Source organism: Nesoenas mayeri, assembly GCF_963082525.1.
Source record: "Nesoenas mayeri genome assembly, chromosome: 8".
NCBI classification, from domain to species: Eukaryota; Metazoa; Chordata; class Aves; order Columbiformes; family Columbidae; genus Nesoenas; species Nesoenas mayeri.
The window spans coordinates 28102388-28120510 of NC_137554.1; the positions used below are offsets into that span (position 1 = coordinate 28102388).

At 50.2% G+C, this 18123-nt stretch overlaps 1 protein-coding gene across 1 annotated transcript; it reads left to right on the forward strand.

Moving 5' to 3' along the window:
* Positions 1-7596: 7596 nt before the first annotated feature.
* On the forward strand, positions 7597-11443 carry RGS16 (regulator of G protein signaling 16; the record flags this gene model as incomplete). The annotated part of the gene is made up of 5 exons (XM_080348958.1): positions 7597-7676; positions 8967-9068; positions 9750-9811; positions 10819-10985; positions 11243-11443. The coding sequence occupies 5 exons, from the start codon at positions 7597-7599 to the stop codon at positions 11441-11443; spliced, it is 612 nt and encodes a 203-aa protein (XP_080205084.1).
* Positions 11444-18123: the final 6680 nt, after the last annotated feature.

Sequence of the window (18123 nt, forward strand, 5' to 3'; positions counted from 1 at the left end):
TACGTGTGAGTTATTTAGTGTCTCCTCCTAGAGAAGCTTTTCAGAGACATAGATGTGCATGTTAAAATAGGAGAATTAGGCATAACCGACATAAACTGAGATATTTTTTTTTAGCCAGTGTTGTGTTTGCCTCGTGTGTAAGTTTGAATAGTAATAAGAGATGTAAAACTCTGCTAGGCTTCCAGTTACCCATAAGAACACATGTATCAAACTGAACTGAATGTTCACCGATAGACACAAAACCAAAATGTTTACAGCATTCAGAGCAATAGCAAAGCATACCTCACGCCAGTCCTGGAGTGCCTCTCACCCATTAGCGCAAGCTCTTCCCTCCCTGGGGGGCCTCTTGCTTCTCCCTCCAAACCCCTCCATCCTTCTCAGTCCTGGCCTCATCATCTTCCCTCCTCCTCCTCCTCACTGTGTCGTCCCTGAAGCACTCCTGTCCATGCTAACCTCCCGCTCCACCAGCACTGTTTGTCCCCAATATCTGAGCCTGGGTCTTGCTTTACCTCCTCTCATGCCCTCCTGTTTACATAGTCTCCATCCCCATCAGTCCCTCCTGTTTCTTTGCTTCTTACTTCCCCAAACACTCTTCTCTGGTCTTGTCATCTCTCTCCTACTGTCACTATAAAGCTCCTAGTTGCTATTCCTTGCTCTTTATATAAGAAGAAACCGCTTTGCATAATTTCTGCATTATCTTTCATTCCTGGGGCTGCTGCAGTTGTCTTCTTCCTCGGTACTGTTTTTCTTTTTTTCTCCAGTATAGAAGCATTATATCACAGAACTGGAATTAAAATACCTTTTGCTGCTAGTCCAGAATGCTTTTATCTTACCACACACCCCTTGGGCTTTGCAGAGCGTCTGCTTGTCCCCAGTATTGTGTCATCTTCTTCCTCCATCCCCGCTCCACGTGCTGCGCTTGTGGCAGGGGCTGGCTGAGCGAGGAGCCAGCGGCTGCTTTGGCAGGGTCACAGCTGTGCTTCCTCTTGGCTTTCTCATATATATATTAAAAAAGGAGTGTAAATAAAGGCGTGTGTGTTGTATTTGCTTAGTAAAGTCAGTCATTCTGCTCTGTTGCCTCTTCTTGGGTTTGCTGGAGGGTTTTGTATCTCTAATTCGAGTCTGCAGTGAACTCAACTGGAGTTCAGGGAACCAAAGGTGTGGGAGGGAAGTAGCAAAAGGGGATGAGCGTATTACTGGAAAAAAAACCCCAACCTTTCTGGCAAAAAGGCACAGAAAAAAAAGCAATGCCTGCTTCTGGAGGGACCTGGTGTAGCAGGAAGTGTGGGCACCAGCTGTGCTGTGATCTGCTTGTCTCCAGTAGCATCATGTGCTGTGTGCCTCGGGCTGGATCTAAAACGTGATGGGTGAGGAGCTGCTCGGCTTTGCATTTACAGCGTAGATAATGGTGTTACCCTGGGAGAAATGTCTTCATGTTGCTCTATCAGTGCCTGCAGTTACCAGCTAAAAAGCAATGAGGGGAAGGAGGCATCTCATGTTGTGTTTATTATTCAGTCCTCTGTGGGGTTACTGATGAGACCTGCTGAACAAGTACTCCCTGGTGTAGGTCCCCTTTCCCTATAAACCACAATCAAAGTCTCTCATTCCTCCTACAATCTCTCTTCCCCCTCCTCTATAAGCAAACAAAATCAGGCAGAGTTCAGACTTTAAGCTCTCTGGCACCTCCATCCTTGGTGGGATGGCCATGTCCCACTGGCAGGAAGGGGCCTTGAGCACCCAACCCAAAAGCACCGAATAAGATGCAGTTTAAGATGTCTTTGTTCTTTGGGAAATGTGATTGCAGTGGCTCAGAAGAAATTCAGGAGGGCATTACTGTGTGGAGTGAACTCAGCAGTGAGATACCACAAACCTGGGCAGAAAGACCAACTCTTTTAAGACCCTCCTTCCACCAGGTTTGTATTTTAACTAGGTCCTGATGCTGTAGCTGCCTCCACAGTGTCTGAGTGCTTCTGGTGTTGGCAGATTACAGCAGGAGTTGTTCAGTCTGATTCATTCCTGTGGAGGGGAAGGCATAGGCTCCAGTTCAGTTTGACCTTCCCTTTTCATCAGCCACTCATTTGCTAGGCTCGCCTTCCCCTAAAGAGGCTGGAGAAGCTCCTCAGCCACACCAGGTGATGATATCCCCCCTGAGTCATGTCACCTTCACTGTATAGAAACCATGAGGATGTAATAAACAGCCTGAGAGCACTTGCTCTGTCCCTGAGTATCTGAAAAGATGTGTGTCGAGCACTTTTTCCTGTGTGGAGAGGAAAGTGGGAGCTGCGAGCTCAGGGATGGAGGGGTGTCTCCTAGCGTAATTGCTGAGGAGGAAAAGGATGGGAGAAGCTTGTGCCTTTTTCAACCCTGCCCTTATCCTTCTGCATACTGGTTTCACTGGTGCAGACGTGCTGGATGGGGCAGTGAAGAAGAAATGTGTTAACTTTTAGTAGTATTCTCTATTAAAGCACGTTAGCTCTAGCCTCCCTGGAGGTACAGTCTGGAGAGATGAGTCTGAAATGTCAGTAGGATCTAGGAGACTATAAAGAAGGTAAATCTGAAGAGTTTTCCACCTGTGCATTGCTGTCCTTTTCTGCCCACCCCAAACCCAAGGACCTGAGCAAGAGCAGCATCAGGACCAGTCGCCCTTGGAAAAGACAAAGCTTCCTCGCAGCGAGGGGCAGGGAAACAAGCGCCAGGTCTGATGCCTGTACGAGGACCAGCAGTGGGGATGCATGAGCAAGGCCTCCCAGAAAAGACAACAGTGCGAATCAATCAAGCATAATCAGGCCAGGAAGGGCAAACAAATATTTTCTCCAGGCTATAAAAAGCAGCCCAGGGCTCCAGCAGGCAGCTCGCATCAAGGGCTCAGCTCGATTCATCCTTGGAGGGTAAACTGGGGAGACGCAAGTAGGAATAGGTTGGCAAGTCATCGGCAAAGCCCAGGGCAAGGGCTGACAGCAGGGACAGGGGCAAAGAAGTAAGGAATGGGAAAAGCAAAGGTTGGCTTTACAAGTAGGGAAGCCCATCTAGGGAGCAGGGTGTGCACGATTGAGACATGGACAGAAAGAGCTGGAGAAATCAGAGCAACTTGGTGAGTCCCAAGGGCCAATTTGGGGAATCTGGAGGAGCCTGGGCTTGCTGGGGATGGCTCAGGCAGCAGCTGAGGGCAATCTCAGGTATTAAAAGGGGAAGGGTTGGTGCTAGGAAGGGCAGAGATGGGAGTGAGGGCAGCTTGGAAGGGTTGTTTTGGTGTTAGTAGAAAATTGCACGGTGGGAGAGCTGCTGCAGAAGGGGACTGTAGCAATCTCATAGGGGCTGCTGCCCACCTGGAGGAAACAACTCAGCCGGGAAGGGCTGAGGCCGAGCAGAGCATCATCTCCTGAGCACGTCTGGCAAGCGAGGGAAAGCGGTGACCTGGACCTGTCCCAGTTCTGGGCATTTCTCACCTGATGCACAGCCCACCCTTCCTGCAACAGGTGAGTGTTTGCCGCACGGTCTGCACAGGGTTGCATTTAAAAACAAAAATTAAATGAGTTTGTTTTTCTCTGGAAAGTGGCACAGTGAAATTTATCAGTCCCTCTGTCCCCTCCCTGCCTTTTTCCACCCCCCCGAATTCTCTTCCCTTCTTTTGTTATTTTTCCTTTTTATCTGCTGTTTCTTCCCTCTAAGCCTGTCTCTGAGCCAAAACAATTTACATGCATCCAAAGAAGGATCTGCCATTAGTGCTGCTCTGTCTCTCCTCTTAGGATATATTTAGCCATCGTCTTTGTATTTTTTTTTTTCCTCTTCAGTGGCTTTAAAGAGCAGGTGCCTGGAACAGAAAGCGAAGATTAAAAATACCTGCTGTCAGATACCTCTCCCTACGCAGATGTGCTCCAGCACTGTGCAAAGCAAGCACGTGAGCAGAGTGGATAACAGCTGCCCCTTGAAAAGCTCATTTGTAATTCTAATTTTTTTGGGTTTTTTTAATTTCAATAATCTCTTTCCGCACTACTACAAATTTCCAGAGCAGCTATTTCCTCTCGTGCTTCATGTGAATGCAGCGTGTGCTTTTGTTGGGAATCAATTAAATGCCCCGTGGGTTATGGTGAGAGCCTGTTGTCACACGGGAGCTGCTGAGGGACAAGCATGGCTGCTTGTGCAGGCAGCTGCCTGTCCTGCAAAGGGGTGGTTTCCATGGATGGAGCAAGGCTCATCTGCAACCACACGGATGTGGGACCTGGCAGCAGTCCCTGACTATCCCTGTCTCATAAACTGGCTGAGATCCAGCTGTGATGTGGCTCCTTGGGGACCCCTTGCAGACCCATGGCTGCTGTTGCAGCCCTGGCGGCTTTCCCCCTCCTCTCAGGCACCATCGCCAGGTTCTGAGTGATGCCACGCTCCTCCTGCACAGCAGCATCATCCTGCCATGGGTGAACCCCTGCCAGCACCCTTTTTTCAACTTCTTTGCCTACATCTCTCCTTAAACACAACCAGAGCTTAACAAGGGGTTGCTGGTGGAGGAAGGGGCTGTGCAATGCCAGCAGTGCCTTCAGGTCTCTCCTTTCTACTCCTTTGTATTCAGCATCTCCCTGATTTCATGCAGATGTTGTTGGGCTTCTGGCAGCCTCTGTTAAAGAAAAGCAGAGGGCATACAGGGCTGACTTAAGGCTTTACCACTCCTGATCACCATCAGTTTAGGAGAAATCAGCTGTCAGGCTCCTCCTAGCCCATGTCTTCTGCAGTGCAGCAAGACCCCAGAGGCTTGACTGGCCCTGGCTCTTCCTCTCCTCCTACTCCTCCTCCCATCCATTTCTGAATCCTCCTCTTCTTACTCCATTCAAATACAAAAATACCTGGCACTAGAAGCTCGTCAGAGTGTGGCTATGCTTTAGGGCTCATGTGCAAGGACGCTTTGCACCCTGCCATCAATCCCACTTTGTTTCCCTGTTACCCACCTCATTCGTGTAGTTTCAGGGCTGACAACTTAATTTTCCTATTTTTCAAGGTTGCTGGCACTTCACAAATACTAACCCAGAAACAACACCCAGCAATAACTGGGCCTGAGAGGTTTTGTGTTTGGCTTCTGACAGGGAAGCTGGCAGCTGTACTCCTGCAAATGCTGGCGCTGTGATGGCCAATGGTGGCTGTGGATGCCGATCTTCAACTGCAGGTGCTTCCATGGTCCAGCCATCTCCAGCCCAAGCATGCAGGGACCCCCCAGTGCACCCTGCCTGGGGCAAATGGAACACCAGGAGGGTCCATCCCCATGGAAGAGAGGTGGGCTTCATGCCAGCAAGGCTGCAGCACAGTTACGGGAATTGCCCAGCCCCAGGCACTGTGACACAGATGAGGGTGTGTTGGGTTTTTTTCTGTTCCAAAACAAGGACTGATAATACAGGCAACTGAGCTGGAGCTGCGGGAGGCTGCTAAGCTAAATGAGACAGGAAGCACGTAATTAAATTAGATAGAGAGCGGCATCAAGACATCTGAGTACACATACATTGTTGGGCTTGAGGGCTATTGCGTAACCTTACTGAAAGGCTCTGCATTATCAAATATCACACCTACTGCATCCCACACGGGTGAGCTGCCCATCCTTGAACAGCATCTCCTACCCCATCGAAGAGGAGAGTTAAAAAAGCTGCCCCAAGGGAGCAGAGCTGGTTTGTGCAGGGGGTGGGGGCCATGGCAGAGGGTCTGTCCCGGCCTTGGTGGGGAGGTTGGTGCCAGAACAGCCTGATCCCATTCCTGTGTGCGGGCTCAGACCCACACGTGCAATACTGTCATGATCCAGAGCCATGCACCCGTTTCAAGCATCCAAACAGAGCATTCTGTCGTGAGTGAGGCATTTCAGATGGCTTTGTGCATCTTCTGGCTGACTGGTCGTGGTGCCCAAGAAGACACAGCCTTGTGGTGACTCTTTCCCTTCCATGGCCATTTCATAGAGGTCTCTCCCTCCTGTGGAGGGACCAAGCTCCCACTGCAGGTGTTTCCTCACTTCTGCCTTGTTGTGAGCTTTGCCTCACACGAGCCAAACGCTTCAAAAGCTGCTACAGAGGGGACAAGGTAAAACCACACACACACTTTCCCGATACACTTTATGGGGAAAATCCATGGGGAGATGGGGGCTGGCACTACCAGTGTGACACCAGTGCTCCCAGTATGGCAGCGAGCTGGGGTGGAGCACCAGGCTGATGTAGCCAAGCATTTCCCTGCTCTTCCCCTTCTTTCTTTAAATCCACAGCAAAAATTGCAGCTCTAATCGTGGTTTTAAGGCACAGGGAAGATGTGAATGAGGGCTTTCTGTAGCTCTGGATATTTATCTGCAGCCAAATATATGGTCATCAAGAAGCTCTTGGCAGCTCTTGATTTTGCTCTGGGATAGCCATGGGCAGGGGGGATTTAGGGTCACTCCCTCCCAGAGCCACCAACCAGGGAATTGCAGGAAGAGCAGTTCCAGGAGCCTGCATGAGCCTGGCCTTGGTAACATTTTTTTACACTGAGGGTGGTGAGAGCCTGGCCCAGGTTGCCCAGGTGGATGAACCATCCCTGGAGACATCCCAGGCCAGGCTGGACAGGGCTCTGAGCAACCTGAGCTGGATGAAGATGTCCCTGCTCATGGCAGGGGTGGCACTGGGGGAGCTTTGAAGGTCCCTTCCAACCCAAACTGTTCTATGATTCTATGATTGGTCCAGGGGACCTGTTGCCTGCCACAGAGCTCTCTGCTTGTTACATCAGACCTTGGGGTTTGCTGATGTGTGGTGTCTGGCACTGGTTTAACGCTTTCTCTTCATCCTTCTGTTTTGCCAGTTCAGTCCTTCTCCTCCATTTTCCAACCTCTCACCTGCTTTTAGTCTCTTCTTTCCTCCTTTGGTTCTCAATAGGATCCACCTTTAGCAGATGCTTTCCCACACTTGGCTCAGAATTTCATTGATGCACATTCCCTCCCCTTCTCTTCTCCCACCACAGACCCAGCAGAGAATTTGTGATGAAGATGATGCCCTGGGAGTGCAAACCCTTCCCCCAGGCTTTGCATCTGCCTCTGGGATGCTGCAAAACAGCCTGACTCTGCTGGGGACTGGCACCCCCTGCTTATGTCACCTGGGGAAAAGTGTCTTGCCATGATGCCAACCTGTGCAGTGCCGGGAGGACTGGAAGCCCTTGGGCAGCAGGACAGAGCTGACGAACTGCCGTGCATGACGGTGCCTGTCCTGTCCTTCTCTCCACATCTGCCTACCCCCCCGCCGGCAGTTACTCAGCAAGCTCCACACGTCGGTGGAAATGAGCCTGTTTTTTCCTGTTATCGAGGAAGCACTTCTGACTGTGATGCTCAAGGACAAGCCTCAGCCTCCCACTCCCCCACCATCCATTAACAGCAAAAAAAAAGAGAAACCCTACCTAAGCTGTTATCTTTGCTGGGTGCTGCCAGAGAGCAGCTTTTGGTTGGCTGCAGGCTGGAGCGATGCCGGGTCTCCCCTCCCAGCTCTCCCGCCTCCCACCCGATATAAAGCACATCTCCTCGCTGCTGTTCCAGCCGGCAGCACCCGATCAAGTCACAGGTGGTGCCACAGCCGCTTGTTGCACATCCCTGCCGCCGCTGTAAGGACCTGACTGATGAGCTGCTGGATGCCTGGGTGCCCAGCTCTCAGCATGTGCCGGGGGTTAGCCACACTCCCCATCACTTGCCTGGAAAGGTAAGGGGCTTCGCCACACCGCAGTTGTGGGATGCAGAGGGTTCACTGGAAAAGATGCTGCTAACTTCAGAGTGGCTGTGATGTTTCGGTAGAAACTGGGGTGCAGACCACACGGCAGGATGCAGCGAAGGATGGCCTGAGTGATTTGTTTTGGTTGCATCCGTTCTGCTCCCCAGGAGGGGAACACAGAGGTAAAACATGTCGAGGGAGAGAAGGCTGGATAGGGCTGCCCTGTGCGTGGCCGGGCAGGCAAATACACAAGGGCTGTGTCGCTGGCTCTGTCTGCAGAGCTTGCTTCAGGTTGACAGCAGCTGGACTTTCTTTTTTTTTCCAAAACAGTTGAAATGTTAAAAGTTACATGTTGCTCCTCCTGCCAAACACAGCTACAGGGCACCATGCTGCCGGCTTGACATTTAAACACTTATTTTTATATGAGCGCCTTGGGATGCCTGAATGAGCTGCAGCACACAAATAACAGCGGGACTGCGGAGGGGCTCTGGGGAGAGGAGCTGATTTAGCAGCAGCTCCTGCTGTATTGCTGCAGGGACATCCTGGCGGGGAGGTGACTCTGCTGCCGCCGCACAGCCACGGTGACAGGCAGCCACCTCCCAGGCTCTCTCGCAGAGAGGGCTCTGGCACAGGAGCATCGTGCTGCTGCTGAGATCACAGGGTCTCGAAGGCATGGGGTAGGTGGATGGCGACATTGGGGAGCAAAGCCATCTCCATGACATGGTGGCAGGCTCCTGGTTACTCAGAAGCACCCCCCCAAAAAAAAAAATCAGAGGAGCATCAGCCCTGCTGCAGCAGCCTCCCAGCAGGGAGATGCTCCTGCTCTGCCGAGCAGAAAGGAATTGCTGTGTTTTTCCAGTGCTTTGAGAGCACTGCCGGCAGAGGGGGGTTGGAAAAGGAGCCAGGTTAGCTCCAGGAAGCCGGGGGGGCGGTGGGGGCTCCAGCTGGTCACCCAGCAGCTGCTCTGCTACCTGCCCCAGAGAAAAAAAGCTTGCTGTGCTTTATAAATGCATGCGGTGCTAACCTGGGAAGTGAGCAGGAGGGAACAGTCCCCTGGGCTTAATGCACTGCTGAGCATGGTTGCCAGGGAGCAGAAAAATCAATTGGGGGAGCATTTATTTGTACATCAGAAAGCAAAGAAGAGGCTGAAGCTGCGGAGCAAGGGCTGCCCCCTTGGGCTGTGTCAGGTCCGGGGGCTGCAGCCCCTGCAAGGCGGGAGGGGGGGATGGCACAGCAGCCCGGTGGTCCCGCAATCCCATCTCTCCCCTTCCTCCATTCCAGAGCCAAGGATCTGAAGACCCGCTTAGGGATCCTGCTTCATAAATCAGAGCTGGGACACAGGATTGGGACCTCCAGCAAGTTGCAGCTGTGCTCCAGGCGGAGGTAAGGCAGGCAGTGCCGTGTCCCAGGTTCGGCCCAGGACAGGTCCCTGTGGACCAGGCTGTCTCTGGAGATGCTCCTGCCCATCTGCACGGCAGGGAGGATAGAACACAGCTCTCCCTCCCCACGGTCCCACCCCAGCAGGCAGGGAAGGCGGATCACTTCCCAGCTCCACCACTTATAAAATCAGATGGGGGAGTGATGCTCTGTCATTAGGCACAAGACAGCAGGGCTTCAGTGTTAGGCAAGAAATCCAGAGCGCTCTGGTGTCTTAAACCAGTGCCTGGGATCCCTGGGGAATGCAGGCAGCATTAAAAAACAAAATACTAAATATCGCTGCTGAAGGCAGGGTGTCTTCTTGCAGAGGAGGCTGTGCTGGGATTGTACCAGCAGAAAAGGGCTCTTCTGAGTATCTTCTAGAGAAGCCACCAGGCCAAAGCTGCACTATGGAGCTGAGGTCTGGTGAGACGTCGGGGAAGGTGAAAGAAAGGGAGAAAGGAAAGAGAGCCCACAGGTAATGGATATTGAGGTCTTGCTTTGGTTTCCTATTGAGTGCCGCAGCCTCACTTCTTGCGCTGTGTCCCATTAATGGGGCTGCGTGACTGATGCTCCCATCCTTCACCGTGGGACAGGAGAAGTGTTGTTGTTGGGACAGCGAGCCTTACGTCCTTTTGTCTTTTCCAGAGACTCTTCACAAGAGGTACTTGAATGGAGGGAGTCCTTTGACCAGCTCCTGAAGAGTAAAAGTGAGTAGGATCTTGTTTTCTTCACTGGGTGAGGGTGTGTAGGACAACAGTGCATCCAGTGAGCAAGAGAGCGACTGTAGCCTGCAGCTGGTGTACGAGGAAATCTTGTCTCCTCCGTAAGTGAGATGGTTTAGGGTTTAGAAAGAGGTCCCTTTCTGTCTGTCCTTTGCCTTCGGGTATGGCTTTTCCACAGGGACAGGGAATTCAGCTGCTTTTTACTGAGTTACATGTTGCCGTTTTCCCCTCCAGTGTTTGCTCTTTGTTTACTGATGCTCAGGGCTCCTGTGAGGTGCTGTCTCCCTCTTCCCCATGCAGACAGTACTTCCAGACCAAGAGAAGGCACCTCTTTTGGAGTCTCACACATAATCCCTTCCTTACACCCGGATTTACAGTAGGTATCCAATGGTAGAAGTGCCAAATTTTAACACAAAAGTACTTGTCTACCTTAAAAGCTATTCCACAGCAAGAGAAAGTCCTTCCACAGTGCTATTTTGGGACTAGACATAGTTTTTTTCCAGCCATCCTCACGTGCTGTGGTGGCTAATAAGCATCTCCGGATTTGTACCTTAATAAGTGCGCCCAGCCTGGCTCTGAAATCCTTGCTGCAATTACTCTCCCATACTTCTCAACAGCTCATTTCCCTCATTTCTTAGATGAGAAATAAAAAATAAAGCCATTGCTACTCGGTTCCTGCAGGCGTACTGATACCTCCGTGGATTTCTCCTTAGGGAGAACTAGCTCTTTTCCAAAGCTGTAAAGAAAATGCTCTGAAGTCTCATTAAAGAAAGGTCAGATAAATAAAACTAGAGGATTACTAGTCTGTGGGAAAGGATTTTGTTTGAGTATAGAGGCCAATTAGTAGTGCCTCAGAGGGTGGAATTTTCCCGGAGGGAAAGGAAATCTACAGATGCCAAGGTCTGAGCTCCCAGAGGGATGCTTGCCAGCAGCCATCCTCCTCTTCCTCCCCCCATTCTGCCCCATTAACTGCTCTCCTCTCCCCTCCCCAGACGGGGTGACTGCCTTCCACACCTTCCTGAAGACAGAGTTCAGCGAGGAGAACCTCGACTTTTGGCTGGCGTGTGAGGACTTCAAAAAGACCCGCTCGAAAACCAAGCTGGCCTCCAAGGCCAACAGGATCTTCGAGGAGTTTGTACAAAATGAGGCGCCCAGGGAGGTGAGAGGATTTTCTTTCTCTGTCCTGGGGCATCAAATAGGGGGTAAAGGAATTTGGTATCCTGGTGGGTTTTATAAAAGTGGCAAGATGTGCTCTTGTTCATGAGAGCTTTCACCTCATTTGATTTACCAACACAAAGGGATACAAAGGCTTGTGAGCATCTTCACCCTTGTCTGAGGATGGAGAAAAGAGTTTCCTCCTGTCATGGGAGGGAAGTTAATGCCAAGTTAATGTTTGTGGATGCTTCTTCCTTGCAGGTGAATATTGACCACGAAACCAGGGAGATCACCCGGAAGAATCTCTCAGGTGCCACCTCTGCTTGCTTCAATGAAGCCCAGGCCAAGACCCGCACCTTGATGGAGAAGGACTCCTACCCCCGGTTCCTCAAGTCCGCCTCCTACCAGGACATGACCAAGCAGGCCACCAGCCGCGGCATCAGCAAGCTGTCGCATACCTGATCCGAGCCCAAACCTACCGCGGGGGGACGAGCCGGGGGACCAGGCAGAGGCTGAGAGACGGTTTGCGAGGGCTGAGGTCCATGCAGTGGGATTTTGGCTGAAGTCCTGGCATTTCAGCAGGATCCCCAAGACCTCAAGCGCTTCCCGCTTCCCACCGAGCTGCTGGGAAGAGAGGTCCTCCCTCCCCGAGGAGCAGAGCAGGTGAGAACCCAATGCCATCCCTTGCAGCGTGGCTGGAGATCTGGGCCACCACATGGACAGAAAGAAATTGGATTTGAGTTGCAAGCCCAGGAAAAAGAGACCAGATTCCCCTGAGCATCCGTAACCAGAGAGCTCCCGCCTGCTCTCAGGATCTGCCTCTGACCTGCAGCATCAGCCGCCGGCTGCAGAGCCGGCAATTCCCGCAGTGTCTGGGATGATCGCAGGGCTTTTCCTATGAGAGAACATCCAGATTGAAAGTCCAAAGACTACATGGCATTGTCAGCCAGAGGGATCCCACACCTGCCTTCTCCTTATCCCGAGATCATTCTGCTGCTGTTTCCTACACATGCTCTGCAGCAGAGCTTTGCACCTTCTTCCAGTACAGCCTATTCCTTGCAGTGACATTTTTATCCCTCGCTTAAGCTACATGACCTTTAGATTGCATGTAATCTTAGGTCCCATGCATAACTTTTTATTACTATTATTGTTATTTATTTTCTCATTATTATTATATATATGTATTTATTAGAAGAGCACTGCTGAAAGCATGCACACATCCCTTGCTCCAAGGAGCTTGTAAATTAGATTATTTTAGATATTATAGCACTTAGCATGCCTCCCACCTTTTCTGTATAAAAGCTTGAGATGACCAGACAGATCTGTGATGCGACTATAGAGCAAGGTCCGTAAATAGCAGCAGCGAGAGCTGTGGTCAAGCAAGGCTGCTGGAGGTGTCTAATGTGGTGGGTTTCCCACCAGCTGGAAGCATCATTGATGGCAGTAAAAGGATGCTTTGCCATCCATGCTGTTTCCTTTCTTCTTTACATACAGCTTTTTGGATGGTATCTTGGTACGTAGACTCGCCCTTCGTTCTGGACAGAGAATAGTGATGCAAAACATGCACTTTGGTGAGCAATCCTTTGAAAACTTATTTATTTTTACAAGTGGGAGAGGAAACCTGGGGTTTTCCCCGATCTGAAATTAGGCTTGGTGTTCCCTTGGCCGGTGAAACGAGTCCGCAGCCACAGACTTTAGCAGAAACCCAGGTAGCTGAGCAGAAAAGTGATGCATGCTGTCAATTCAGCATCCTGGGGGCCAGTTTGAGGACTTTGTTCTGAGTCCTGTCCCGCTTTCCCCATCTCGGTTCTGCCTCTGAGCCTCGGTGGGTCCCGGCTGCGTTTACAGGGAGATTTTTAGCTGCTTTCTTATTTATTATTTATTTTTACAACTGGAACCACCTTTGTTGTTTTACTGAAGTGAACGATGCACAATGGTCCATTCTCATTGCTAACATAATATTGTCATCATAAAATAAAATGTACAGAGGAAAATACTGTGACAACATGGCTGTTTTGGTTGTGAGTTTTCAACTAATTTTTATCTTCTAATTTTGAATGCATAGTCACATAAAGCTACTTGCGTTGAATGGCTCGAGGGGCATTTATAGTCACTTTAAAAGTTGCCATGTCAGGAACAGGAAAGGAAGGGAAATTTTTGTGAAGACTAAAGCCGCTTTGTGGTATTTGGCTTATTGAAGAGAGCTGACCAGGTCATAGTAAGAATGAAAGCAGAAGTTTAGTTTGGAATGTATTAATTGCCAGGGTGTTTGGTGTTGTTTGTATTGCTCGTTCCCAACACCTATTTAATGTCAGTAAGACATCACATCTTAAAAGCATGGGAAGGATTCATGTTAGGCTCCTGTTTGCAAAAACTGCTTTTGGGTCACTGTCATATACAATATTTTATTTTTACCTGTAACTCAGCTGATGATTGAATTCATTTACAAGGGGGGAAAATACCTGGTATTAGAGGGGTTATTGGTAAACATCCCACCTTTGTTGCAGTGTTTGCTGTCCCTGTGGTCTGAACAGTCCTGTGTCCCTGCTTTGGGATGGCGGGGTGGAGGATGCGCTCTTCTGGGGCCCACAGGGTGATGTGGGGAGGGGAGCAGCCACATGTGGCTCAGAGATGTTCACGCTCCAAATAAAACCCAAACTAAACATGTTTTTAAGCTGTCGTCTTTCTATTTCTTGCACGTTTTGGAACCCAAAATTGTGTTAGGGGAGGAGAGTGTGAGTGGGCTGTGGAGGAGGAGATGGCATCACAGGTGACAATAACTCAGGAACACGTATGTCCCGAGTTATCACTGTTGGCACAAGCCAGTCGCTGCCACTAAAAAGCCTTTTTCAAGCCACTGTATCTATAACAAAGCTTTATGTCTGTTCAAATACAGCCATGCATCACCGTTCTGCATAAAATACATCAACACTTCTCCATCCCTATTCCCTGCAGTTGTCATCCACATAACCAGAGGAAGGCAGCTTAACCTTCCCCATATCTTTTATTCACTATTTCATTAAGCGTGGCCTTGTCTTAAAAGATGGGCAATTTGGAACCGCAGCAGTCTGCGTGTATATCTGATCTTAGTGCATGGGAGAAGGATGAAATGAGCTGAAAGGTGTCCAGGAAATGTTTAAATTATCTGAAATGAAAGACTTGATGAAAACAGTAAAACAGTCTAGAAAAATATAGAAATAAGATCATGATTTATATATTTTTTTAACTGCAGCTTCTAACTGAAAAAAAAAGGATTATTTTATCTTGCACACCTTGAATTAATTTAAAATTGATTCTCCATTAAAAAAATATTAAAATTGACCAACAAAAAAATTTTTAAAAATTTAGAATGAAAATCTTTTTGAACTTTCTTTAGAAGGAAATGTGGAGATGCATCCATTCTTGATGCACAGTGCATGGAAATGGATGGCCCAGACAGGGTCTTAGCCTCAGCAGTAGCACTTAGACTTCACAGCTAATACCAGAGTATCCCATTTCCAGCACAGCTTCATCTCTACAAGTCTGTGATGCTTCCCAAAGAGAAAACTCGGTCAATAAAACCATGCTTGCGTCCAGCGTGTCCTCTGAAATTGCTGGCAAAGCCCATTGGTGATAAAGCAAAATCTTTAAAGCCTTGGAAGGATAAAAAAAACCTCAACGCACTAAACCATGATGAGAAAGAGGAGTCTCCTGCAACCGCCTTTGGGCACGGCCGGCTGCAGTCGCTTCCAATAAACCACAACCGAAGTTTCCCAGGGCGGAGGCTGCAAGTTTGGAAGCAGAGAAGAAAATGTGAGCTCTGGGGAGCAAATATGGGGGCTGGTGCTGGCACCCCCTGGGGTGTGATACATACTTGCTCCAGGGCCAGGTTTCCATGAGCTGGGATGGGGGGTGGATTTATTTGGTGGAAAAAACCCACCCGTTTCCCTCTGCCCTGGGACCCGGCGTGTTCCCAGCAGTGGCTCAGTGGGGTGGCATCGCTGCTCAGCCGCCCTGTCTCCTCGTGCACCCAGGGGTCCCAGCTCCAGCAGGACCAGGCAGCCCTTGGGGTGGCCATAGAGCATGCACATATATGCACGAGTGGCCCCACAAAAACATATATTTGAGCAGGTGGATGTACATGTGTAGGTGTCTGGGTGCTGAGCTTTCTGTGTGCATGCACCGTAATGGACGCACATGTGTAACACATAATTGTGGGCAAATTTGTATGCATTTGCATGTACGTACATACGTCGATTAAATATGTTTTTGAAAGAAGCTCACTAGCAAAAGGGATGCAATGAGCCATTTAAAATACTGCAAACACCTTACCCAGCGTTTTTCAGTGCTCTGCCAGCCCCTGTGCCGGACGCTGGGGAGGCAGCAGCTGTGTAACACGCTTCCCACTCTGCAGCTTTCACTTCGAGGCCTTAGCCTCAATAAAGTGCCAGAAATCACCTCTGATGTGGTCCTGTACAGCTCACCATCCCTCTCAGTGTGTGTGCAGCTAAATGCCAAGGTTGCCAACCTGCTCCAGCTGCATGCGAGGATTCTTACCCCAAAGGTGCCTAGGGAACCAAAACAAACATAATTATAATATTCATGCTTTTTGACACTGCTGGGGCCCTGAGGGCAGTGCTGGGCTCCACAGCCCTCCAGGATTGTGCTGTCTGTGCTGGGGGACAACTCCAACATGGTGCAGCTGCAACCTGGGCTCAGCCTGCAGGGAGATGCTGGTGATGAGAAACAGCTGGGGGAAAACTGCTGGGGAACTGCCTCCACTGCTCAGGAAGGGCATTTAAGCTCAGGTCCTCAGCCTGGCTTCTTTTTTGACCTATTTTGGCTGATCTAGGATGTTTTTGATGGACCTACTCTGCTCTTCTTGCCCAGGGACTGGGACACAGTGCTCTGCTTGATGAGGTCCCAGATGAAAACATGTAAAAATACTCCATGGCAAAGTGAAATGTGGTTGAAGCTTCCTGTGTGGACAACATCACCTGTCAGAGTTTCAATCACATCCTTCTGTGGATTATTTTCCAGAGCTGTATTCCAGCACTGGAAGCCTCATCAGCATGGCCAAGCATATAAAACCTGGGACATTCCCATTTGGAAATATAATAAGGAAGCAAATACAGGGAATATGAAGAAAAAATCCATCCTGCTATTCATAGGTACTTTAAAAATTATTTTGACTTTGACAGGCAGTGTTTGTCACTGTTTATTTGTGGCTGGTGGCCAGGGCGTGGATACTCAGAGATGTTATCTCAGGGGATGAGCTGCAAAATGGTTGTAGGTCCATCAGCATGGGGGAAAAGGAAAATTTGCTTAATTGTGCCCTTGATTTTCCCCGTGGGTTGGTGGGTTGTACCACTGCAGCTCACCTTCTGTGTCCCTGTGTGCATGGGGGCAAATAAGGACTCCGCAGAACTGCAAATTCTGTGGGAACTACATAGCCCGGAGGCTGCGGGAGTGGTTGTGGAGAGGAGCTCTGTGACTCCCATGCTTTAGAAAACCTTTGCAGCCCTTCTGTCCTCCATAAACTGCCTGTGACTGTTGTGCTTGATTGTATGAAAAGCAATTTGGATCAGGAATGATACACAGGGAAAGCATTATCAGTGAATCCTTTGCTGGGTACAGGCACAGGATACTTGCAAACACCTCGTTTCAAGAATCCCAGGATTTGGGTTCCTACCATCCTAGGGATTTTTCATCTTCCCACTGTAAGATAATTAACTAATTAAATCAGCAAGCTGAAGGAGGCTTTTCACTTGGGTGGCTGGGTGGTGTGGTATTGTTATGTATTGTAATACTGACTACTTTTTAAGATGTCTTTACTGTTGGTTCCGAGTCTGCAACGTGCTGCTGCTCTGCTTGTTTGTCTCTTTTCCAGCCTGAAAATGAGTAGTTAAATACTGGCAGCTGGAGCCCCAGCTCTGGTTGAAGTGGGAGAGATGCTGTCGAGCTCAGCAGATTTCTGCGAATTAAAGTGGGATCTTGACAGCCTTGAGAGCAGTTTGAGATTGTTCCCTGGGTTTTCACAGCCTCTGTCCCTGTGGGGCTGTATCAAGGTCTCCTGTGACAACACAAACCGCGAAACTCCATCCAGAGACCTCGGGATGTTCCCAGCCCCTGCGGATGTGCTGCGGAGAGCAGGATGCTCGGTATGACGGTTGGGTACAAAGACGCGACTCCTGCATGGGCTGAGCTTTTGAGACCGTCGCACGCAGGGGTGAGCAAGCCATGCAGGAGCACGTAAGGATTTCGATATGCACATGAAAGACGTGCATCTCATCTGACGTTTGCAGGGCGACGGGGGAAACTGGGTGATGTCACAGCCTGGGCTCATCACGTATTTCCTGTGCAGGCTTTGCAGGCGGCTGGGGAGGGGCTGTGTGTGCACAGCACTGCCTGCGGGGAGGCAGCTGCTGCCTGCTGGCGTGGGTGCGGGCAGGAACACGCCGGCTCTGGTGTAAACGGACCTGGACCTCAGCGGTTCCCTGGGTGAAATTTAGCAGCGTGTGGCTGTTTTCCTCATGTGGATGGAGTTGCGAAAGGTGAGGAAAAGCTTAAGCTAAGTTAAAAAAAACCCCAAGCCAAGCCCAGCATTGGTACATCTAACATCCCGATGCCCTCAGCTCCCGAACCGCTGCTGAGCGCAGGTTTATAAACAGGGTCTGCACAGGGGCAGAGCACTTTGCTCACAACCTTTTATGTGCTGGGAAAAAAAACCACCAAAACTCGCCGATCAGCTCCTCCAAAACCCCCAGAATTCCCCCGCAAACGCTGCCAGGGCTGCAGCTTCCTGGGAGAGGACAGATGTTCGCAGATTTTCCCGGGAAGCAAATCCTATCTGTGGATAGCTGCTGAGAAAAGCTGCTCCCTGTCTTTGAAGGTGTTTTAAGCGGTGGCTGGGTTTCTTCAGCCGCTCTCCTCACCGTCGCTGCGTGACTTGGCACATCGGCGCGTTCGCACCGTGCGCAGACGCGGAGAGGCTTCTGGCCGAAAGCCCAGTGGGATGGGTCAAAAGCGTGTAAACGGTCCTGTGGGCAGGGCGTTCGCAGCTCTGCTGCTGGGGGCCTGACGAGGGAGGTGCATCAGCCTCTGGCTTCCCCCTCGCAGAGCTTCTGCCTTCCCAGCGGGGCGAGGAATTGGAGCCGCACCGT